Source organism: Loxodonta africana, chromosome 1 (genome assembly GCF_030014295.1).
Source record: "Loxodonta africana isolate mLoxAfr1 chromosome 1, mLoxAfr1.hap2, whole genome shotgun sequence".
In the NCBI taxonomy this organism is placed as follows: Eukaryota; Metazoa; Chordata; class Mammalia; order Proboscidea; family Elephantidae; genus Loxodonta; species Loxodonta africana.
The window spans coordinates 9,636,392-9,661,987 of NC_087342.1; the positions used below are offsets into that span (position 1 = coordinate 9,636,392).

Consider the following 25,596-nt stretch of genomic DNA (forward strand, 5'->3'; position numbering starts at 1 on the left):
CTTTCTCCCTCTTTCCTTTACTGACAAGGTGATGAAATCCACTGTAAGTCAGATGAAATAAAGACTACGAACGTCCTTGCTAGAGTAAACTACACAAATCTTAATAGTAATAACTATATCCCCAGATGGAGGACTATAAGCAAAGGAGAGTGCAAGCCATTTGTACTACATATCCTACCAAATATTCTTCAAGCAGTTTGCAAAATGTTTCGAAATTGCTGCCCTGGCAATAGGAAACAAGGAGTCATTGAAGGGTTTTTCGAAAAGCTGCCATAAAACAAGTCATACTTCAGGGAGAGTCATCTACCAGGCCTTAGGTTCTTAGGGTGGATGAAGTGGGAAGAGACTGGACTCAGCCATTCACACTAGGAGTTATTCTAATAATGGAGGAGTGGGATGACCCTCTCTGAGTGAGCCTGGGAAGGAAGAAACTGACACGAGAGGCATTTGAACGACTCATTGGTCTGGGCGGGACTAGACTGGAGATGGGATAAAAAGAGAGAAATGAGTCAGGCAGTGGTTACCTCAAGTGTCTCGCCAGGCTGACTGATGACTACGGCAATCCTGGTGTCACTGAGAGATGGATGGGAAGTGTTTAAGGAAGGACACTCCACAGAGCTTGAATCAAAAACTAAAGTGGCTCCAGGGGCCAGGCAGGTGCAAAGGGAAGAAGACAGCAGTGGGGGCTGTGAGGCAGGAAGGCTCACCTCTCTATAGAGGATGCCTCAAAGGGAGTATCCACCTCTGGGCTCCAGCCCGACCTTGCTGTGTGGGAATGCATTTATAATGTTATCAGATTTTCCATTTTTGCAAACGAAGCCAGAAATCCAGATTTCTAGTGTGAAATCTCTTAACTCTTTATTGTTAGCTACTAATTAAAAAAAATTTTTTTTTTCTTTTAAGCATGGCATGTGCCAAACCAAACACATCTGTGGGCCAGATTCGGCAGGCAGGCTACCAAGTTGTGACCTCTGAGATAGAGAAAAGGGCAAGGGTCAAAGTTCATAAACTGTCATGGTGATACATAGGGCAACAAGTGATTGTAAAAGGATTCCATAACTAAAATACCATAAATAAAGCTTTTGCCAGCAATCTGAGCTGTAGAAATGCCCTTACTCTTCAAACCTATACACTGATTTGAATTTATACAGGAAGTTTAATCTAATCCCCAAACGGTTAACTCACAAGAATTTGAGTGCTCACTGTGTGCTGAATACACAGAAGTCTAGGAATTTCAAATCTAACTGAAGAAGCAAAAAACATGCCCTGCTGAAGGAACTTGAGACAATTTATGAAGCAACCAGGGAGATTACAACCTCCACGTTATGCTAGAATCTCAGGGATGTCTTAAATCAATTCAACTGAGCAAACTTTGTCGTAAAGCCTGTGTGTGTGTGTGTGTGTGTGTGTGTGTACTTGAATCCGTCACCAGGAATCTGATTTCCCGGGAAGTGATTACAAAGCCCCAGCCTCTCCTCGCCCAAGGGTATTCTTGCCTCAGCGTGAGACGGGAATGAGCTGGGGTTCGGGGTACACCGACGTCCGGGAGGACAGCAGGAGAAACCGCTCTGTCAGGCTTCTCGGCTGGAATCCCCGTCTTTGTTCCTGTCATTACTCTTCAAGTGTGTGTGTTAGGAGAAAGGCGGGCACCAAACCAGAACGTGTCCAAGCCGTGATGACAATGAGGGTCGGGACAAGGCAGAACTTTGTTTGCGGTGCCATCTAGCCCCCTCAAGCCTGCAGGCCAGGGCGCCTCCCGCCGCCGTCTTCAAAGGCAGCCTCTCCGGGGCAGGAAGCGCGCGGCTGTGGGTGCGGGTCCTCCGGGGAGAGCGCGGTTTCCTCCCGCGGCCCGGAGCCATCTCCAGGGGCGCGCGGCGGCCTCCGCAGAGCGCCTTCTCCCCCCAGCGCGTCCTCCTCAACCCACCCACCTACTTCCTCCGGCTCGGTGCACACACCAGCTCGGAGCTGCCAAAAACGTCCCCCTCCGCCCCCCTCCCTGGCTAACTTCCTTCCAGCGTTTCCTGAGCTGGATGACCCTAGGATTTGTAAGACAGGAAAAAAAGGAAGGCGTGAGGGCGGGCGAGAGAGACAGGATGCTTGTTTTTCATTTCACCACGGCCGTCTGAAGGCAAGACAGCGGGCCCGGGGACGCGGACCCACGGCGGCCCCTGGGCTGGCCCCTCGCCCCTCGCCCCTCGCGCTCGTCCTCTCCCGAGCACTTAGGAAGGCGGAAAGGGGGGGCGCTCCCCTCCCTCCGAGGCAGAGGAAAAGCACCCGAAGACTCGGCAGGAGCCTGTGAAAGTCCCTGGGACTCCAAGTGAGGAAGTGACACTCCCCAGCCAGCCGGGGCGCAGCTGCCAGCTCCGCACGGCCTCCCCGCGGCGCGGCCCCGGCGAGCGGGGTGCATCCCAGGCTTGCTCGCCGCGCCCCGCGGGGCTCCTGTGCGCTCCCGCGCCCCCGGGCCTTGCGGACGCCCATGCGGCCCCCCAGAGCCGCGCTGCAGCCAGTGAGCTAAGCCGGGAGACCGTCTCCGGCGCGGGGCCAAGCAGAGGGGAGGGCGAGACGGAGGGGCAGCCTCTTTGGGACTAACTCATGAAGAACAAGGGTGCCAAGCAGAAGCTGAAACGAAAGGGAGCCGCCAGTGCGTTCGGCTGTGACCTGACGGAGTATCTGGAAAACTCGGGACAAGATGGTAATGTGCTTTCGCCTTTTTTTTTTTTCCTATCTCTCTCTCTCTTTTTGTTTGACAGAGAGATGGACACTCCTGGGTGTGTTAGATTCATTTCACAAGTTAAGTAATTCCAGGCCTGTGCGTTCATGGTATACATATATATGTATATATAAAAGAACGTACATGGTTCTTAGGGCGCGCAGCGCTGCCACCCCGACGTGCAGAGGCTGGGTCAGCCCTTCCGTTTGTCTCTCGAAAGAGCGGTTACTGGGAGGTGCTGCTCCAAGCTTAACCAGCTACTCTGAGGGTGGGGTGGGAGCTGGAGGGGACCAGATCCTAAACTTCGGTTGCTGGGGGGCGCGGATTTTGTAGCCTGGTCCTGTGGGGGCTTCCCTGGGCCCATAATTATGAGATTGCCTTAGGTGTCCCTCCCTGCCTCCAATTTCATTCGCCCGCATCTTTTTTTACTAATGTGCTGGAAGGCAGGAGCTGGGATCTTGACTGGGGGAGTGGTTGCAAAAACATTTTCTGAATTTCTGAAGGAATGCTGAATATATATAGTATCTCCCTCCCTCCACCACCCGCCCCCCGGCCCTTTTTACCTCCTCTGGCTTTCATTTGGTGTCTGGGACAAGAGGAGTGTAAAAAGGTCAGAGGGCTCGATTTTAAAATAGTTTGGGCGCTGTGGAAAGAAAAGGAGGGCGTTCCTGTTTTCAAGGTCAGCTTGAAAAAAGAAGGGGGGCGATCCCGGGAAAGTAGAGACAATTTAAACATTTATTGGGGGAGGGGGAAGGAAAGCAATCTAGAACACAATAACAGCGTTTGATGTTAGACGTTTCAATCATAGGAAAGTTGGGAAAATGGAGCATTAAATGATTCCTTTTGTAAGGTTGACTGGCCCTGCACTTATCCACGACAAAAAGGCCTTGTCTTCAGAAACTTCAGAGAGAGAGAAAATACACCACTATATGTGCCGTGTGTTTATACACAGATAGCTACAACAAAGGGGGAACTTAAGTGCCGTTTAACTATGAAGAGTAATTCTGCCTCCCGGGAAATAATCTGAAAAACCATTTGATTAGTCCATATCAAATGTGCATCTCACAACAGTGCAATGCCTTCGTTTTTTTTAGGGACTCAGCACCACCTAGTAATTTGTAGTCGTGTGATGTTCCTGTGGGATCCCAGAGTTCAGAGCCTGCTGTGTCATTAGGACAAATGGCTTAGTGTTTTTGAGTTTGGGGGACCACAGTTCTCAAAATTGCGCCTTTTGGAATTGAAGCATAACTGAGGCAATTCATTTAATCCTCACCAATCATCTTGAGAGGTAGATGTGAAATAAAATCACCTCGATTGAGGTTTTTTTGTTTGTTCATTTGTTTTTGTATCAGAGAGAACTCTAACCGCTACCCTCAGAAGTTCAGAATCAAATACTTTCCTTCACCTGTTTTTGCAGGGGCCTTTTAAGGTCCAGGTACAGTACGAATGCTGCCTGGATGTCACCTTCCCTCCCCCATGTGGCTGTTTCTCTGTATCCTCTCTCCAAGGCTGAGAGAGTTGCTGGGGGGTGCTTGCTAGCCCTGCCCCTTTCTTACAGCATCCTAGATCACAGAATGCTCTGGGGAAGTTTGGGGTTCTGTGCAGATAGCTCAAAGGCAGCTTTCCGCAGCTCTTCTTTCACCTACTTTTTATATTGTGGGCTTCCGCATAGGTTTCATTTGGAATAAAAGGAAAGGAGCTCCTGCTTAACGAAAAAAATGGAAAGTCAATGCTTTGTGCTACCCACCTTGGGGAGGCGGAGAGGAAACCCAGAGAGGTAAATCTACCTGCCCAAGGTCACAAAGTTAATCTGGAAGGATGCTGAAGGCCCTGGCCTGATGGGCTCCTCTCTCCTCCCTGGCTGCCATGTCTAGGCCAACATTCTCCCCTAATGATTTTTTTCTCCTAAATTGAAAGCAGACAGCCCTGCCACAGGATCGGCAAGCTTTCAAGACTGAACATACCTGAATAGAGTTCAGTTTTGAAATGGAAGAAAACTGACCCACTTAATGACCTGCACACCCTTATTGTGCTACATGGAAATTAGGCAGCTTATATAAAGCAAGTAATTGGGATTTTTTTTCCCCACAGCTAAAACTAGTTGGATAGTTTTCTCTTATTTTTTATCATAGTGAGCATCAATAGACAAAATCAGTGTTAAAGTTTTCTCTAAAATAATGTATCTTGGTTATGAACTTTCTCAAGCTCCTATTGGTTAATGGACAAGTCCGGGACTCTGCTCCCAGGAAGATAAAGCCGATCTGAGCACTGCCACTTTGCCCACCACCTTGGAAGATCAGCCCAGAATCCCAAGGCTAATGAATTAGCATGGTAACTGGGAGCCAAGGATGGGGAGGACCTTGCAAGACTGGCATTGTGGTTACTAAATTTTGGGGAGCAAGGGCAGGGCAATGAACCTGGGTAGAAACAGAGAAAAATGGATTCAGGCCTGAGAGTAGCAGGGCAGAGGAAGGAGCATAGACGTAGGGAAGCTATAAAAATGTGGTATTGTCAGAGGTTCTCTAACATCATTAGAGAGAGAGAGAGAATCACCGTCGACATCAGCCCAGAGCTGATTCCTATGAAGCGAAGGCCAGGCAGACCTCTGCCCTCCAACCTTTTTACTAATTCTGACACCAGCCATCCCTCCCGCAGCTCTCTCCACTCCTCTGCTGGGTTCAATAATTCATTGTAATGGCCACGCAAAACTCGTAGATGATAATCGCAGTTATGGGGGTTATTAGGGAAGTAACAGGTTACAATTCAGAATCAGGAGTGACTCAGGATACAGTTCTTTAATCAAGACAGCTTGTTTTCAGCTGCGCCCACAAGCAGGGCCCCTTGGCCCCTTGGCCTGGCCTCTGTCCTGCTCCAGCAAGTGTTACAAAGCTCTTCAGCTCCACCAATAAGGGCCCAGAGGCACCCCACTCTGCCAGGAAGCCTCCTGCCCGAAGGCGCTCAGCTCTCTTGCTCTGTGGGTTAGCATGTCCACTGTAGCCACCTGGCTCTGTGGCCCAGGAAGCCCACCATGCCATCTTGCTCCAGTCTCCTGGTTCTGCAACCTCTGCTTCTTGCTGTCTTGTGCTGTCTCTGATGTTATACCTCTCTCTGTCTGTCTCCTAGGTCTAGAGTTTCTCAGCACAGGGACCCGGGTCCAAAGGACGCACTCCGTCCCGTCTCTTCTTGGTAGTAGTGAAGTCCCCCTTCTGCTCTGGAATGGTTCATTTTAAACCTAGAGGGATGGCAGAATTGACCAATCCCCTAGTTAGGGTTTCATGCGCCTTATTTGCATTGTCCTACCAAATCATTGTCGGAGTTACAAGACCATGGTGAGAAAGGCCTTTCTAAAAGCAATCCATTGTACCACGGAAGCAAGGAAGGCTCCTGGGCTTGGATAGCGAGAGAAAGCCCCAATCTGAAGAGGAGAACAAAGCTGGTGACAGTTAGCTGTGCGCAGGCCATCTGGACACTGGGAAGCTACACCCCTGAGGGGGAACTCTGGGCAGACAGAGGCTGACCCCGAAGGATGTATGTCATCCATTTCTGTAATTTTGTCGAGGCCCATCATCATAGATACAAAGTTCAGACCCTCCTCTGGTCATATTCAGTGTCATACAGCCCTGCTGTGAAGGGCTCATTTCCCCTTCTAGTTAGTTCTTTGACCCCTTTTCTCCAGCCTGGTAAGAACACCCAAGGATGGCATGAAGTCACTCCTGGCACAGTTGGTAGGAGCCTCTTTCACTTATCCTCCAGCACAGTGATTGCTGCCCTCAACCCCCAGCTCTCCCTCAGGAATCAGTAAACTTTCTTTCCCCGTCTAGAAGAGAGGGAGATCATCCCCTTCCTCACTGCTGTTGCTGAAAATAGTATAGTTTTCTTTTTGACCACTGAATATTGAAGGCCCTTGCTTGCAACTGTGTAATAAAAACCACATCATTTGTGGTCTGTGGTTGGGAGGCTGTGGGTAAAGCCCTGTAAGGCCAGAGTGCGTCCGAGAACATTTTTTCTTACCTCTTGCAGTCTCCCCCATGGACCAAATGTTCTGGGTCTTACAACAGTGCTTGGAGATGCTGGGGCTAGGAGTCAAGGGACATGTATGAGAGAATTATCAAGAAAACGACCTTTTTCCACCATTCTGGTCCCACTTTAAGGGCTGAGGATGTCCTCACTCTTCTGAACAGTCTTTGTCCGTTTTACTCATTCTCTAGTAAAAGGGATATTCCTCTGGCTCAGTGGTTCTCCTGATGGCTGCACATTGGACTTATTTGGAGAGCTTCAAAAAGAGTGGATGCCCAAGCCCTTTCTCAGACCAATGAAATGAGAAGCTTTTTGGTGTCCAGGCCTGGCTATGCTTTAAAAGCTTCCTGGATGATTGTAATAATGCAGGCAGGGTTGAGAACCCCTGCCCACAATGCAGGGGCTTAGCAGTCATGATCCTTCAGAATGTACCCAACGTTTGATAAGAACTATGAGCCTTTTCGTTACTGAAGATTGTTTTCCAGTTCCCACTATAGCAGCAAAACAAACAAATATGTGATTTGAGGATGATAAAAGGTTCACAACAAATAAATGAACGGCCATTACAAATATCATTTTAAGTTTGACAAGAGTAAGACAGCCCCAGTATTTCGAGCAAGGATAATTTGATGGGAACTTTTAGATGTAGCTGTTTTACATTTCTGAGGCTAAATTATTGCCTCGTTTTGTTTATTCGTTTATTTAACAAATATTTATTAAGGCACTGTGCTAGGTACTGTTGGAGAAAGAGAAAGATGCACCCTGGACTCAAGAAATGTAGTCAAAGGAAGGTGAACAAACCTTCTAAAACCAATGGCCCAGATAAGCTTTGAAGTCTCCTGTCATGACTGCAGGGAAAGCTGAAGGAGATAATGGGAATGCCTCATGTCTCCAATTAAGTAGATGAGCCAGTCAGACAGAAGCAAAACCAAAGTCTTAGCAAGGAAGGTAAACATTTTGCTGCTGGAGATGAAATTTAACCTTTAATGGAGAACGGGAGCAAGGGTGCCCTCTCCTTAGCTTAGTTGTTTCCTTCCCAGCTTCTTGCCTGACACATCATTATTATCACACCTCCCCTGACTCTAATTCCTCATCCTTCCTGTCTTTGCTGCCTCTGGAAGCCAAGCCTGATCTTCCCATGTCAGGTGTCCCTGCTGGGGGCTCCCATGAAGAGCCCCGGGAGAGCTTGTCCCATATTGCCTGGGAGAGAATCCCAGCTTTGTCTGTTTCCCACTAAGTGACCCTGGAGCAAGTTACTTCCTCTTTGTGAGCTTCAGTTTTTTCTCTTGTGAAATGGGGCTAATAGGACTGATGTGCAGATTAGATTAGTTAATACAGTGTAAGCACTTAACGGAGGGCATGCTCATGTTAAGCTGTAGGCATAAATGTTATTGTCATAACACCCTGGACTTGCCCTAGCACAACCACCTACCATCTGTGACTGAATGAATGAGGGCTCCAGTGAAATGAGCTGACCCAGAGAAAATGATCATGGTTAGAAGGGCGGGAAACGATGCTTGCCCAGCTGGATGGAGAGGCCACTTCATGCAGGGATTTCCCAGAGTCACTGTGGGATGGACCATCAGTGTACGCTGGTGAACAAGCACCATTTCAACCTGAAATCAAAGGGATCTCAAGAAGGTCCGAGGAAGGCACACCCTGCCACTGTTTGACTAGACAGACAGGGAACTGAAAGAGAAGTCTGGTCCTGGAGGCGGAGCTTATGGAGACAGCAGCAACCTCACAGGCTTGAGTTGAAAGGGACATCCCCGTGCCTGGGCTCCCAGAGTGAAACAGGAAGAATTCTAACTCCACTCACCCTGACTGGCAGCCACCCAGATGCCCTCCAGCCTAAGGAAGCCCACTCCTCAGTTGCCCCAGCCCTACCCTGGAGCCAAGAGAACCATCTATTAGGGCAGGAGGAAGCTGGAGTCTTGCCCTTGTGCTGGGACAGAGGGAAACACCTTGAGACTAGGAACACACTTTCCCATATACCATACTGTAAGTGGCAGATAGGCAAGCTCTCCAGTGCCTTTACAGCTTGTTATTCTTTAGCGCATTCTTCCTTCCTCCCCCCGCCCCCCGCCCCTTAATCCTATAGACATCTAACCTAGGAACCTTTTCCATGAGGCAAAAAGAAAAAAAATTCTGAATTCCAGAAATTGACTGACCGAGACACCAAGACAGTTCCGAAGCGTTTGTTTGTCCCCAGGAATCACCTCACTGCGGAAAGGTTTCTTTGGATTTTTTCATCGCTTGTGGCTGTACAGAAGTAGATGGAAGAAGAGGGTGGGGCTGAAAGTTCCAGAACTCAGTCTGAGGTTAAGAAGTCCCCATTTCTCATTCCAAAAGATCCAAACCCATTGCTGTCAAATAGATTCAGACTCACAGTGACCCTACAGGACAGAACAGAACTGCCCCATAGGGTTTCAAGGAGAGGCTAGTGGATTTGAACTGCCAACTTTTTGGTTAGCAGCCACGCTCTTAACCACTGCGCCACCAGGGCTCCCATTTCCCATTAGATGTAGCTGAATATTTCTGAAACAAAGTGGTGATAGACTCTTCTGTTTACGATGCTCATTCCCTTCCGAGCAGACTGATTGCAACAAGCTGCCCGTCTGCTCTGGCCTCTGTCCCAGGACTCCACTTCTCTGTACACTGTTCCTTCACACCAGCCTTGAGGCCCAGAAACGTGAAGCTAGTTATTTACTTATTTCTTTACTTATTTGTTTGTGCTCACTGTTAGACATGTATTTAAGCCACTGTGGCATTTTCCCACCTATCCCTCCCTTCAAATTAGTTTTCTTTTTACTTACACTTGTCCCTCTCAATTCTTTGAGCTATTTCTCTCTATGCCCCAACGAAATGTCATGCTCGAGCTTAACTGGTCTTGGTGTTCCTTCCTCAACGGTCTGGTCTCAAGTGTTGGTTGAGGTGAGGCCACAGCCTGATGGAACTTCAGGAGCCTGAATAGTACCCTCTACCCTTCAGTCTCCTCCGCTCTGTGCAGTTTTAGCTAAGGCTTAAAAATAAGGAACCTCTGGAAGGAAACACAGACTGCAATTCAGAGGAGAATAAAGACTGCTGCTGGATTTGCCTCGGAGCAAATTTTGATAGAGAAAGATGAGAACATCAGGCTCCTGGATGACTGAAGGAAAAAGAGGAGGTCTCCCGGAACAAGAGAAAGGAAAGCCAAGTCACCAAAGCCGAACTGTTGCTGATTTTATTTATTGGAAGCAATAGGTACCTACTACCAATAGTAAGTATTGCTGTCATTGATGGCTTACTACACACCAGTCACTTTATACATGCAAAGTAGTAGCATTTTCAGCATCTTTAAGAATTGAGTCTTTTTATTCCCATTTTACAGAAGAGAAAACTGAAGTCCGAGAGGTTGTCACTTGCTAAATTACAGAGATAGGAAAGGCGAGATATAAATCTGATCTGTCTGACTCCCAAGTCCTCTGTCTTAGACACTGATCGCCATCTCCCACAGTAGCGGGTTTCATAATTTCACACTTACTTTATAACCCCCCTCCAAAAAAAATCTACAAACGGTAGCCTTTTCTCCCTTGGCTTTTTTTCTTCACCCCAGCCCGAGGATTAATAGTAATAATAGCAACTAACATTTTCATAGTACTTTGCACCCTGCAAGGTGCTTTTCACACACCTATCCTACCCCACCCTGTTTTCAATTCCATCCAGACCCCACCTTTTCCTCCAAGGCCCCTCCTCCCATGCAGCCTCAAAAATCTTTTCCTTTTGCAACACCCTCTGCCTTAGGGTCAGATGCTCTCAGTTTGGCATTGGTTCTGCCTTTTGTTCTGTTTTCTAATTAGCTTTGTGTAGACTAGCAGGTGGTAAGCTCTGCTGAAGGTAGGTCACTGTCATTGGCAGCTCACGCTGATTGAGTAGCCTGCTGTGGCTATCCCAGAGTGAGTCCTGTGGAAGACACACAGCAGTTGATTGATGGTCCCTATATCCTCCTTCAGGAAATCAGTCTTAGAGCCCTTCTCGGGAGCTCAGGACCAGGGACATTGCTGAGGTGCAGGGTGATCAGCAATCAAGATTGTTTAAAGGTTCCCACAGGGCTTCCTAGCTGCTCCCTCTTGGAAACCAACCCAGGCTCAGCTATCCAGACTTTGCACAGGACTCCTCAGAAACACTGCCTTTTCCCAGTGCCTCACCAGTCACTCCTTGGTATGAACCACATTCTTGGCTGGGCCCCAGAACCAACTGAGTTTCTGGGATCGAGTCTCAGGCACTCTTTGTTCTAGTTCAAGCTTGGCTGATGCATACCAGGCCCTGGTACCACGCCCATGGCCTGATGTGGGCCCAGAATGCCTTTGGTGGGCTCCCTCCCCACCACTCCCAGAGGGAGCAAGGCGAATGTCAACCCTCTTCCCCCCACCAAAAGAAAAACAACATGTAACAGCTCTCACTATTACAGACATAGTTTGATATGTAAACTGGGACTCTGGCAAACCATAAATAAACCTATAGCCTTAGTGAAAGGCATTTGAGCTCATTTGTGTGATTACGTGTATTTCCTTCCCTGGCTCTTTTCGTGTTTTTGTTCATAACCCATCTGGTATAGGACTTTAATGCAACAAGCATTTAATGGGCCTCTAGTGTGCAAGACACTGTTGGGTTTACAAAGATGCTCTTGGGTTGCTTTCAGCCTAGTGGGGTCGTGAGATCGAAAAACCGAAAGAAGCGCAAGGAGGAATGAAACAAGGCCTCTGGCGGATGTGCAAACAGGAGGCGTTAACGTGTGAAGCAGCTGAGTGAAAGGAAACCATCAGACACAGTGGGATGTTTGTAGGCGGAAAATCAATAAAATGATAGAATAAACATCATCTGACTGTGGAGAATGACAAAGATATGTGGAGACTGAGGTGGTTAGTTTTAGAGGCAGGAAACCATGTGGCTCTGCCTGACAGTTGGAATCGGTCACACCCACTGCAGTCTGAGGGAGAAGATGCAGGAACTCTGGGAAAGGTATAGAAAGTGACTTACAGGGCCCAAGCTCTGGGGGCGGGCCCCTGGCTGGGGCTGATAGAAGCCCTTCTTCTGTGGCAGGGGGGTGAACCTACCCTCAGGAGAAGCAGAGGAGCTGACAATAACACGAGTGGCAATCAATTGGGCTGGTTGTATGGCACAAAAGAAAAGGCCCCTGGGTGGAACAAACAGTATGTGCTCAATTACTAACCTAAAGTTGGTGATTTGAACCCCCTCAGTGGTACCATGGAAGAAAGGCCAGGTGATCTGTTTCCATAAAGATTATAGCCAGGACACCCTTTAGGGCAGTCCTACTCTGTAACACAGGGGGGCGCTATGAGTCGGAATGGACTCAGCGGCCACAGGTCGTTAAAAGAAAAAGCTTTTCAAAATGATGTAGACTGACCACCCTAATCATATTTCTTGATTAAACCCAGCTGTATGACATAAATGTCCAACCACGACCTCTTCCCACTGTCTGTGGAAAATCCTGTGTTGTCCCCATTTTATAAATGAAGATCAGTTTTAGAGGGGTTAAGTAAGTTGTCCAACGTCACCCAGCCAGAAAGTGGAAGAAGCAGGATTCGAATCACATCTGTCCAACACTAAATTCCTTTCACTGCTTTATCTTCTCTGGACCCAGACGGCCATGGCCGTGCTGGCAGTAAATCAGGGTCTGATACGCAGTGCTCCGGTTTGCCATGCGTTGCCAAGGTGATAAGTTCAGTAGGATTTAGCTAGACTTTAATGAAACTTCTGGCAATGGGTCTCCCATCCCCAGTTTTTCAAAGTAAAACATTTAGGTTCCAAATGGCAGGATTCTAAACAGAGAGCGTGCCCTGTTACCATAAGTAACCCCTTCCACCACTTCTTTCCCATCTGTTTCCTGCATGCTGAGTATTACTGGGAAACAATGATGTCAGCTCTTCCATGTAAATCTACACCTCCCTGCTCGCCCCTCCCCTATAATGCATATTTTTGTTCCTCTTTCTGGCTTTTGTCTTAAGGTTCTGTTCTTTGAGGACTTTTGGCATCAATTGTTGGCTTTCTTTTTAATAAGATTTTAGCTATTTAAGCTTCATCGTGGCCTTCAAAGCGCACATACTATTTTTGGGTTCGTATTTGGAAAACCCTTTGTCGTTTGGCTAATAGCTAGAACGTGGGCCTGGTGCTAATGGAGAGGAGCCATTTTGCTTTCTCAAAAAGCAGAGCAAGATGTGATTCTTCGAGTCAGGCTTGGAGCTGAGGACACAAACCCAGCTTGAGGGTCTGCAGGGGCTACATTAAAGCTGCCTGGAACCTGGACACACAGTCTGTAGCTGAAGGTCAGGAAAATAGACCCATCTAGTAATCCCGCAAAGGTCCTCTTTTCCCCCATCCCAAGCTTAACTTCCAAATTCCTTATGGGTTCCACATTTCCCTTTCTTGATTGTCCCTGAAGACAATTTAGTTTCAGACTGGAAAAGAGGTCCCTAGGGGAGTATGGAAACCCTGGTAGCATAGTGGTTAAGTGCTATGGCTGCTAACCAAGAGGTCGGCAGTTCGAATCCACCAGGCGCTCCTTGGAAACTCTATGGGGCAGTTCTCCTCTGTCCTATAGGGTCACTATGAGTCAGAATCGACTCGACGGCAGCGGGTAAGGGGAATATGGAGTTTTAATTCTGGGTCTAAGAATTCCAGATCTCTCTTCTTAAGCCTAGCGCAGTGATTCTCAAACTTTAGCAAGCATTAAAAACTACTAACCATGTGTATTCCAAGGTTCCTTCCCTCAGAGTCTCTGCTTCTGTAGGTCTAGGGTAGGGCCCAAGAACCCACATTTTAAGATGTGCTCCAGTTGCTTCTGATACCCTTGGCCCACCAGTCTCACTTTGAGAAACATTGAAAGGAGAAGCTAAGTGAAACCAAGTGATTTTTTCATTTTCCTCAGTATACTTTTTATATTGCTCACATTCTCAACAGTGAAGATGTATTTTTACCTTTTAAATTGGGAGAAAAAAATTCAAAATTATTATGAGAATGGGGTGTCCTGGTTCATTGAATTTTTTTATAAAGTCACTTTGTTTTAATCCTCTTTTGGGGGAAAAAAACTTTATAAAGTCCGTTAGTTTGTTTTCCTGCCTTAATTGACGCAGTACTGTGAAGTCAATTAACTTCCTTTGAAAGGCAGTAGGGCAGGGTGGTTGGTTATGTGAGTGGGTTCCAATCCCAGCTCTATCACATTCTAGCTGTGTGGCCATGGGCAGACTACCAGACCTCTGTGCTTCAGTTTTCTCCTCTGTAAAGTCGGAATTATGATAATAATCATACCTGTCTCGTAATGTCATTATGAGGATTAAATGAACTAGTGCACTGTCTAGAATTTAGTAAGACTTCTGGAAATGTTAATATGGTTTTTATTTCTTTGGTGATTGAAAATCTTATCCTGTTTCTGCCTTGTTACCCTGAATGTGGTTCCTGAGAAATGCTACAGATGTCCAAGTTGAGAATGAATGTGCCAAGGTCCCATATATCCCTGGGGGCTTTTTTATTTGAAATTTTACATACACTCAATTACTGGTTATTTATTTTCTTCGGTTGAATGCATAAAAATGCTCATTTTAAGGTTCTCATCTGTTGGTAAATATTTCTGGGGTGGGACTCTCTCAAACGTTCTAAATTTTACATTTCTTTAGTCATCAGAAAAGCAAAACCTAAAAACAAAATCAAACAGAAAAGAAGCAAGAGTTATGGATACAGGCTATCATCATAGTATTAGCCATCCAGCCTTCCAGTTCCCATCTGTATTTCTGGAAAGTTATAAATCTTGCAGATGAACATGTTTCCATCATTGATGGAAAAACGTAAGGCCAGGTTTTAACTGCCCCATATGACATTTCACATATGCCTATTTATTTGCTCCACAATTGCATTTTGAAAGTTGGCTGAGCGAGGCAAATCTGGCTTGAGAGTGAATCCAAGTGTGAATTAACTTGCAAAAACACTCAGTCTTGGGCTGTAGGAGCAGAAGTAGCGAGTATGGATGGAGGGGTCCATACTGCACTCTTCACAGACAGAGTCTCTCCACAGAGTCTGTGGAAAGTCGTTTTCTTATCTGGATGCTCCATTTTCAGCTGGAAGCCGGTACACGCCAGTGCATTTAAGAAGGTGATCAGGATGGTGAAGGAGTGTAAAATGCTACACATGACAAGCAAAGTTGCTGAGAATGTTAATTGTACGCAAGTTAAGGCTACTTCAGTGATTGATATGACTGGCCAGCCTCTCTGGGCTCTTCCGTTTGTTGCCTCTTGCATTCGTTTTGTCTTGCCACCAGAGCAAATTACCATATACGCAGTGATTCAAAATGATGCAAAATGTCTTCTCTAACAGTGCTATAGATAATCCAAAACAAAAAAACCAAACGCACTGCCATCAAGTCGATTCTGACTCATAGCGACCCTATAGGGCAGAGTAGAACTGCCCGGAAGAGTTTCCAAGGAGCGCCTGGTGGATTCGAACTGCCAACCTTTTGGTTAGCAGTGGTAGCACTTAACCACTACACCACAAAGGTTTCCGCTATAGATAATAGAGGTTAGAAATCTAATGTAGGTGTCACTGAGCTGAGATCAAGGCATCAGCAGGGGTATGTTTCTTTATGGTGCCTCTAGGGGAGAATCTATCTCCTTGCTGTCTTAGGCTGAGTTCTCTAGAGAAGCAAAACCAGTGAAGTGTGTATACACACACACACACACACACACACACACACACACACACACAGAGTCATCTATCTCAAGGAAATGGCTCATGCTGCTGTAGAGACTGGCAAGTCCCAAGTCTGTGGGCCAGGCATCAGGCTAGAGGCTTCTGCTGACTCACGTAGCCACAGGGGCTAATGAACCCAAGATCGGCAGGTCAAACTGCAGGCTGTGGGCTCACAGGTTGCAGAAACCGATGAATCCAACATTGGCAGGTAAGATGGCAGGCTTCTGGCTCACAGGCTATGGAGGCCGTTGAATCCCAAAATTGGCAGGCAATATGGCAGGCCGCTGGCTCAAGTCCCAAAAACTAGAGGTCACATGATGACGAGCCAGATCGAGGTTCCAGAGCGAGCCAAAGCCAGCTATCTTTGCCAGAACGTCCATATGTATTGGATGTAGGCCACACCCCTGAAGAAACTCCCCTTACAACTGATTGGCTGATCACATCATGGAGGTGATTATATTAAAGCACAAAATGGAGGATAACTATATCATTACATAACTGCCAAACTACTGAGAATCATGGCCCAGCCAACTTGACACACAACCTTAACCAATACACTTGCCTTTTCCAGCTTCTGTGGCACAGTGGTTAAGAGCTATGGAGAGGTACGTCTGCTAACCAAAAGGTTGGCAGTTGGAATCCACTTGGAAACTCTATGGAGCAGTTCTACTTTGTCCTATAGGGTCGCTATTAGTCAGAATCAACTTAACAGCAATGGGTTTGTTTTGTAGAGGCTTTGGAACCCTGGTAGCACAGTGGTTAAGAGCTCAGCTGCCAACCAAAAAGTTGGCAGTTTGAATCCACCATCTGCTCCTTGGAAACCCTACTCTGTCCTATAGGGTCGCTATGAGTCAGAACAGACTTGACAGCAATGGGTTTGGTTTTGGGTATCCACATTCTGTTGTCAAAGCTAGCCAGGTGCATCTCTCTGACCATTCTTCCATAGCCACAGCTCCCTCTGACCACAGCTGGGAAGGGTTCTCCACTTTCAAGCATCCATGTGATTAGATCAGGTCCACTCAAGTATTCCAGGATCTCACCCCCATCTCAAGGTCCTTAACTTAACAAAAAAAGAAAAAACCTTTTTTTTAATTTTTTTTTACCCCCATCTCAAGGTCCTTAACCTAATTAAACCAAAACCAAACTAAACCCATTGACGTTGAGTCGATTCCGACTCATACCGACCAAACAGGACAGAGTAGAACTGCCCCATATGGTTTCCAGGGACCACCTGGTAGATTCGAACTGCCAACCTTTTGGTTAGCAGCCGTAGCTCTTAACCACAACACCACCAGGGTTTCCTGACATATGCAAAATCCCTTTGTAGGGAAGAGAACATATTCCCAGGCTTTGGAGATTAGGCATAAACATTTGTGGAGGACATTATTCCACTTACCACACTGACCCACGCCCCTTAAAGAGGTTTTCCTGCACAGGGTAGACTGTCAGTACCTAATGACCTATGAGCTCTTCCACAATTCCCAGACTTGGTGATTCTGTGATTTTAATCAAATTTAGTACAGTATTAGAAATGCTTCTTAAATTCTGTTTTGGGCTCCTTGAAACAAAATGGACATCTAAAAAATGTTTTCAAATGGTCATTTACATAGGCTCTGCATGCCTGAAGGAGCCCTGGTGGCACAGTGGTTAAATCAATTGACTGCTAACTGAAAGGTTGGCGATTTGAAACCACCAGCAGCTCAGGGGGAGAAAGATGTAGCAATCTGCTTCCATAGAGATTTACAGCCTTGGAAGCCCTATGGCTTCACTATGAGTCAGAATCCACTCAATAGCAGTGGGTTGGGTTGGTTTTGGTTTGTCATGCCTGAGTCTGTGGAGAGCATGTGGTTCTACTGAACGTGTCCTATAGTTTGTAAGGCTGCGAGCTGTACAGTGCTGCTGGCTGCTGTGTGTCAGGATTATGTATTCAGCCCTGCTGGTCACGAAGAGAGCCACAGAAATGCTGGAATCACAGCTTCCATTTGTTGAGAGCCACCTCATGGCAGGCATTGTACAAACATTAGCTCATGTGTCTCTGACACAGCCCTAGGAGGTAGGTATTATTACTGCTGCCATTTTTTAGATGAGAAAACAGAGCCTCAGAGAAGTGAAGTGACATGCCCCAAGGCCACATCATAGCTGGTGCTTGGCAAAGCCAGAATTCAAACTGAGGCAGATCTCATTCCACTCTGCTATACGATCTCTTCCAAACTTCCCCCCTAGTCAGGCAGACAAACCATCACCAGGGAGGCAGCTAGAGAACAATCTACCATAGCAGCGGGTAACTGAGTGCCCAGACGCACAGGGAGCCCCAGCTCAGTCCTCAGGGATCGAAAGAACAACCCAGTTGACCTGGAAGAGCATCTAGGAGAGTAGCCAGAGATGACTCAGGGAGAACATTGTAGGGTCACCAGGAAGTGTGTAAGACCTCAAACCCCAGCAGACATTCTTAACAAAGGGACTCACCCAACATTGAGTTCTTCCCTTGGTGATACAGTCTTAAAGAAGGACCAGTTAGAGAGCTCTTTGAGTTGCTAATGCCTTGTTGTGAATACCGACACGCCTGGGAGGATTAAAGGTCCTCCCATCAGTCATTGCCGTGTCAATGTGATTAAGTCTAATCAGCTTCCTCTTCCTAACCCTAAACTGGAACTAACTGAAGAAATGAGCTTTTTAAAAGGAGAAAAGCTAGTTTTCAAGGATAGGTACTCAAGAGATGGGTGGGCAAGTGTGCTGGGATACAGCAAGGCAGAAAGTCATTGATATGTGAGTATGGAGCCGAGAGATTTACTGCCCTGAAGCTCCCAGTCACTTCTGTCATCCCTAATGCCAGGGCATCCTGAGCCTGTCCTTCATCCTCATTCCCAGTGTCTCTGCCCTAGTTTAGACCTTCATTACCTCTCACCTTCAACCAGTCTCATAGTTCCTAAATTGTCTCTTCCCTTGAGGAGAAAGAAAATGAGCTCCTTGAAGACCGAGATCATTCTCTATTTATTGGCATAGTAGTTGTCTGGTTCCTTTTGGAGGTTCTATGGGAGAATCTGTTTCCTTGCCTTTTCCAGTTTCTAGAGGCTGCCCTCATTCCTTGGCTTGTGACCCCACCTCGCATCACCTTTTCTCCCTTTGCTTCCATTGCCTTCTTTGATCTCATGCTTCTCTTTTATAAGTACCCTTGTAATTACATCAGAGTCACCCAGATAATCCAGGATTATGTCCCCATCTCTAGATCCTTAACTTAATCACATTTGCAGAGTCCCCTTTGCCATATAAAATAACATTCACAGGTCCCAGGGATTAAGATGTGGACCTCTTTAGGGGGCCATCAGCGTACTATAGTCTGTATTCCGCACAGCACATCGTTGGCTCAATAGATATTATTAATTTGAATGGAGTAGGGTGGTGACTATGAGAGTGGAAGAAGAGCTGGACACCACTGGGTCATCTGGGACCCAGGGATGAACAGGCTTTCTCTGTCCATGAGGGAGCTCACAATCCCATGCAGGAGATGGACACATCCATACGTGATTCTCACACAAGCCACAATAGGATGTCGGAGACATTAAGTGACTCGGAGGAGTTGGGTCTTCTAAGATGAGTGGAATCTGAGTAGCCTTTGCCTGCAGTGAAGGTATTCCAGGCAGAGAGAACAGCAGAAACAAAGATGTAGAGGTGTTAATATGACAGGATCAACATTCTCAAAAGAAGAATAAAGAGAACGAAGGTAAAGTGTGAGCTACCTACCTACCTGAACTATGTTTATAGAAACAACGGCTAGTTGGGTGACCATTTTGCATCTTCCAGTGAAGAGGCAGGGTGAATGTGACAGTTTAAATTGCAGGGTGGTTAGTTCAGCCGGTTAGAGCATGGTGCTAGTAATGACAAGTTGCAGGTTCGATATCCCCATATGGGCCAGGAAAAGATGCTAATTGTGGAGCCCTGGTGGCATAATGGTTAAGAGTTACAGCTGCTAATCAAATGGTCAGCAGTTCGACTCCACCAGCTGCTTCTGGGTAACCCTATGGGGCAGTTCTACTCTTTCCCATAGGGTTGCTATGAGTTTGGAATCGATTCGACAGTAATGGGTTAAAAGAAAAGGAGTCTCAAAAGGATTTCTAAAAGATTTAAAGCTACTGAGTGTCTTCGGCTGTTGAGAAAAAACTGGACTGCAGTATAGGAATAAATTTTCTCCAGGTGGAGCGAAGATGAGGTACACTGCGCAGTGATAAACCAGAGTTTCAGAGTTTGTCACATCTATTTATTTATAATTTTAGGAAGTTTCTTTTCACTCTGTTTAGTGCATGATAACCAAAGGGATGTTTGACATTTCAAATCCAATTTTTATTTGAGGTGAAAAATTTTGTAACGTTCCTTCCCACCTGCCTCTAACTCATTCGTCTCTCTTTTTCTTCAGTTTTCTCTTCATCTTTGGCCTTCCTTCAGTTAGAGAAACACAGAACAGTTGCCAGATCCACTGTTCTTGCCAATTCTGCTCCAGGTTGCCACGTTGAGCTTGGCTGTTTATGCTCCCAATTCCTCCAGGATGGCTGTTCTCAGAGCAGTGCCCTTCCCCTTCCAGGTCCCCTCTCGTGGGAGGCCTCGGGGTCCCTTGGAGGTGGACCTCCCTGAACAGTACCCGCCTGGCCTCTGCCAGATTCCAGAGCTTCAAGAACTAAAAATACCTCAGCCTCCGCTTCTCCAGCTGGCAGGCACTCAAGCCATTTTTGTCCCAACTGACTGAAAAGCAGAGGCCCAGAAGGGAGCCAGCCTGGGCCTGTTGGTCAGTCCTGCCTGAGGGGTTTTTCCCAGATTTTTCTTCCCTGCAGACAATGACCATCTCCGTGACTTCCTCACCATGATAGCTACTCTAAAAAAAAAAAAAAACTTGTTGCTGTCCAGTCAATTCCAACCCATAGCAACCCTACAGGACAGGCTAGAACTACCCCATAGGGTTTCCAAGGGGCGCCTGCTAAATTTGAACTGCCGACCTTTTGGTTAGCAGCCGTAGCACTTCACTACTACACCACCAGAGTTCTGGCAACACAAATAGGGTCTTTTCCATTCTTTGGCTCTTGAGTGAAATTTCAGGAGGCAGAAAAAAAGTGCAGGTGGTGATTTTAATGAGGAATAAACACCTGCCATAGGTGCAAGCCATCTCCCTCTCATGTAAAATTACAAAAGTAATTGTAAAAAAAAAAAAAAATGCAAACTGTGCAGAGATTTGTAAAGTACCTTCCCACATCCTTCCAACCCCAATCATCAGTTAACGGTTGGGACTGAATTCATCTAGACCAATTCTGCCTGATAGAACTTTCCACAGTGATGGAAATGTGCTGTATCTGTGCTGTCCAATATGGCGGTCACTAGCCACATATGGCCATTGAGCATTTGAAATGTGACTAGTGCTACTGAGGAATTGAACTTTTAATTTTAATTAATTTACATTTACCACTGGGTTTAACCATATGTGGCTGTGGCTACTGTATTGGACAACATAAAGACTTTTCTCTGTGGATGTACCAAAAAAATACACACACTGAATGGTTTGCTTGTTTTTTTCTACAGAAATAAGGTTGTATCATATATACGTTTTGAAATATGCTGTTTCCACATAACAGTAGATCTTGGAAAGCTATATATTTTTGTACTTACAGCTAGCTCAATCTCACTTTTAATTACCGCGTGGTATTCTGCTGAATAGATGATTTTTTAAGTTTCAATTTTGTTTTTATTAGGTATCACTTTACTATGGTTCAAACTTTAAAAGATTCTAAAGGGTATAGGAAAAAGCCTCCTTCCCGCCCCTGTCCTCAGCTTCCTTGTTCCTCAACCCTGAAGCAACCAGTGTTAATTTTCTTGGAAATCTTTCCACAGACATCCTGTGCACGCACGAGCAAATATCTGCACTTTTGCAGATCATAATTTTTAACCATTTTTTATGTACGAATTTTTCCCTTTTTATAAGTCCCTGAAAGACTTGTTATTGTCTAAATTCTAATCAGTTGGTTAAGTATTTATTGAATATGTTGTATGAGCCATGCATCATTTTCACTGAAAACTTCTATTATCTATAACTTTTTGAATATTAATACCACTTCCCTTTGCTTATGATGAGGGTAGACTTTGCTAAGCCACATACTTGCAGTGTTTTCCATTATTCCTGAGGGATGTTGGGTGGTCAACCCATATTGTGTTGGCTGGCGCCTAGGCCCGGGGTTAAGGAGGTGGCTGGGAGCAGGAAAAAACTAGAAGCTGTTTGGCCCGCACACTGGCAGTCTGATGTTTGATACTTTGATCACAACCCTCTGGCTGTCTGAACCAGTCTGCACAGAGTGCAGGGACCTAGGAGGCTCAGCAAAGGCAGGTGACATGGAGGTGTCAGCCTCCACTGGAAAAGTGTCCCGAAGGTGAGCATCTATACTTTAGCAGAGGCTGTATTCAGATTAAGGTAGGATCTGAGAACATTTATATCCCTAGATCCTTAAAAAAAAAAAAAAAAAATTTTTTTTTTTTTTTTTTTACCGTGGGCAAAAGGTGAATAAGAACTTGTCACCACTGTCACTCACTCTAAACCCTTCAGTGACTTCCCAATGCCTTCAAGACAAACACCAACTCCATACATAACAGCGAAGTTTACCAGGACCTTCACACGCAGACGCCCGCCTTCTCTGCCCTTCACTGGACCCCACCGCTACCACATGGCACTTGTTTTCATTTCCCCAACAGTGCCATGCTTCTTTTGCTTCCAAGTTTGTGCACATGCTCCTTCCTCTGCGTAGGACACTCTCCCCATCCCTTTTCTACTGCACTTTTGGCCTTGTCAACTCCCACCCATCCTTCAGGTCTCAGTGCAAATGTCTTATCCTCCAGATGCCTTCCCTGATCCTCCGAAGAAGGGTAAGGGGCCCTTTCTGTGTGCTCCCATTTCACCCTGTACTTACCCAGCACTACTACGATCACACTGACTGCACCACTCTTACCCATCCCCATCTCTGCCTCATTCTAGGCTCTAGATGTTGTTATTGTTGTTAGCTACCATTCTGTCAGCCCCAGACTCATGGTGACCCCATGTACAACAAAACGCTGTCAGGCGCTGCACCATCCCCATGAGCAGTTACAGATCAGACCATTTTGATCCGTAGGGTTTTTATTGGCTTATATTTGGAAGTACATTGCCAGACCTTTCTTCCTAGTCCATCTTAACCTGGAAGACCTGCTGAAATCTCTTCAGCGTCATAGCAACACGCAATCTTCCACTGGCAGATGTGCACTGGGAATTGAACCTGGGTCTCGTGCGTGGAAGGTGAGAATTCTACCACTGAGACTCTAGATGATCCCAGTCAACTCTGTGAGATCAGGAACTGAGTCTCCTCATTCATCTATATTGTCTCTGGTGCCTGGTGCTCATAAATACGTGTTAAGTGAACACATGCCCAGAGAAGGGCAATGGCACTTGAGTCTGTGCGATGGTACAGTGGGGTGGAGGGGTGTGTTATGCGTGAATATTTTGCGCATACGTGTGCATCTGTCATGTCTATTTGAATCCAATGTTGGAAACTGTGAAGGGAGAGGAGGAATCCACTGCTCTGGATTCACAAGAAGGGCCTCTCAGGTGATATTAGAAGCGTGGCGCCGCTCTGTATCTGAGATTTGAGCTTCGGATTGAGTATTCATTCTGCAACTAATAGTCCTGTGGTCTTAGGGAAATCATTACACTGTATAAATCACTATTTCCTTATCTAAAAGACAGGAATAGGAATTAGACAAGATAATATGTGCAAAAGGAAACCCTGGTGGTGTAACGGTTAAGAGCTATGGCTGCTAACCCAAAGGTCGGCCATTCAAATCCACCCGGCGTTCCTTAGAAACCTATTGGGGCAGCTCTACTCTGTCCTTGGGGTTGCTATGAATAGGAATCGACTCAACAGCAAGAGGTTTGGTTTAATACATGCAAAAAGACTTTCAAAATTGAAAATGAATGCCATAATTATCCTACCCTGTAGACACTGTGCTCAGGAAGGCCTAAATGGCCCCAAAGGGCTATATTTATTGATACGCTGTTAATATGATGCCTCCTTGCAGGCATCACCCACTGCCATTTTGAGAAGGAAATCAGAAGAGCTATCTTCCCTAACAATCCTGAGTGAAGCCCCATCAATACAGAACCTAGTCCTCACGAGGACCTCTGTGCAGACTTCATAGACCTTCGCCTGGTCTTCTCCTTGGTCGGATCAGAACCTGAATTTTTCAAGTTCATTGGAGGGTGATCTGTTTTCTGCAGCCAAGTCCAGAGGGGATGACTTTGTAAAGCTAAATGGCAGTTTAATAATTTATCGTAGAGGCTCAACCTAGTCCAGAAGACATCACCCAACGCACAGTCCTTATGACTGCTGTTTGGAGCTTTATGAAAGCAGTCTGGGAACCCCTGGCAGCACATTCTTGAATCTCTGACATGGGGAGAGAAAGAGCTTCAGTTTGAGGTTGTGCACAAGCATGGTTAGCTGGCTGCTCTGGCTGCCTGCCACTGGCTGACATTAGGAAGAGACTTGCACGATGCCACCAGAAAGTCTGAAACAAATTTTATTTGGTTTGTAAAAGTGAGATCCAAGTTAATAGAAGGACAGAGAACGTGCCAAGAGGGAAGGAAAGAATTAAGAGTAACTTTTTTTTTAACCCTTAGAGGTCAGTTTATAAAATGCTTCCACCATCTCATTTACTCTTTGGAATCTTGTGAGGTAGGTGAGGAATTACACTACCTGCTGGGTGGTAGGGACACTGAGGATCCCCCAAAGGACACAGAGCTGGTAATGCCAAATCTGTGACTTTCAACCACTCTGGCAGTAGGATGCAATGTCTGTGTGCATAGCACGCATGTTTAAAACTCTGGATTAGGAATCAGGTGACCAGCGTATTAGCCATGTGACAGTGTGGGCTTTCCTTCATCTTTCTGATTTTCCTCAGCTTCCTCATCTGTAAAATGGGGATAACAATACCTGTCCTGCTTGCCTCATGTGTTAGGGATCTAACAAGATGATGGTCATAAAAATAGTGTGCTTTGAAAATAGTGAACTGTTAAAGGAATATAAAGCTTGATTAATTTTCAGTGTGGCACTGAGAGATACCTGTTTGAGAATAGCTTTTTGTAAGCAGAACTGTGATTTTAGGGTTGAATAAACTTAATACAGACTACAATAATCCAACAACCCCTAGCTCTTTGCCTAGACCCCAAAGCCTTCTATTTTCACACCTCCTCTTCTGTTTATAAGGACCCCTGATGGTGCAGTGGTTAAGCACTCAGCTGCTAAATGAAAAGTTGGCAGTTCCAGCCCACCACCCACTCCACAGCAATGGGTTTGGTTTTGGTTTTTTGGGTTCTGCTTATGGTCGACTGTGAGCATGAAGTAATCAAATTTCCAGGAAAGAAAGGCATCCCTGGCCCCTGCCTCTTCTCTCTGAAACCTCCGAATTGGAGTGGGCTCAAGTTCAAGGCTCTTTCTGAAATAGTTGCTTGGGGGCCCAAGATTTAATCCTAAGAAACTGAGTTTGAGAGTTATATAAGTATACCAGGAAAAAAAAAAAAAAAAAACCATTGCCGTCCAGTCGATTCTGACTCATAGCAACCCTATAGGACAGAGTAGAACTGCCCCACAGGGTTTCCAAAGAGTGACTGGTGGATTCGAACTGCTGACCTTTTGGTTAGCAGCTGAGCTCTTAACCACTGCACCACCAGGGCTCCTACTTAAGTATTAAGAAAACAAAAACCAAACCCATTGCCATCGAGTCAATTTCGACTCATAGCTACCCTAGAGGACGGAATAGAGCTGCCCCACAGATTTTCCGAGGAGCAGCTGATGGATTTGAACTGCTGACCCTTTGGTTAGCAGCCAAGCTTTTAACCACTGCACCACCAGGGCTCTTAGTATAAATAACCTTAAATCTATGCTATGGTTTTCCCATAGCAGGAGCCACTGGGGGACCCGGAGGGTAGGGTCCCCTCTGCTTTCTTCGGTGGTATTTGTTTTACATTATGGGGTAAAATTTGTCTGAACAAACTTCATGCTTAAAAAAAATGTTTGAAAACCACCGCTGCTTGAATCTGCAAGTCAGCACAACGTCTTTCCTAGTCTTACGGG

The 25,596-nt window shown here is 46.2% G+C and overlaps 1 protein-coding gene across 1 annotated transcript in view; it reads left to right on the forward strand.

The window, feature by feature from the left end:
- Positions 1 to 2,001: 2,001 nt before the first annotated feature.
- The window catches only part of ARHGAP31 (Rho GTPase activating protein 31), a 146,154-nt gene continuing 122,559 nt past the window's right edge, over positions 2,002 to 25,596 (forward strand). The window contains exon 1 of the mRNA XM_003412981.4: positions 2,002 to 2,692. Within this exon, the coding sequence (XP_003413029.2) occupies positions 2,593 to 2,692 (100 nt within the window). The 5' untranslated portion in view covers positions 2,002 to 2,592. The remainder of the gene's footprint in view (positions 2,693 to 25,596) is intronic.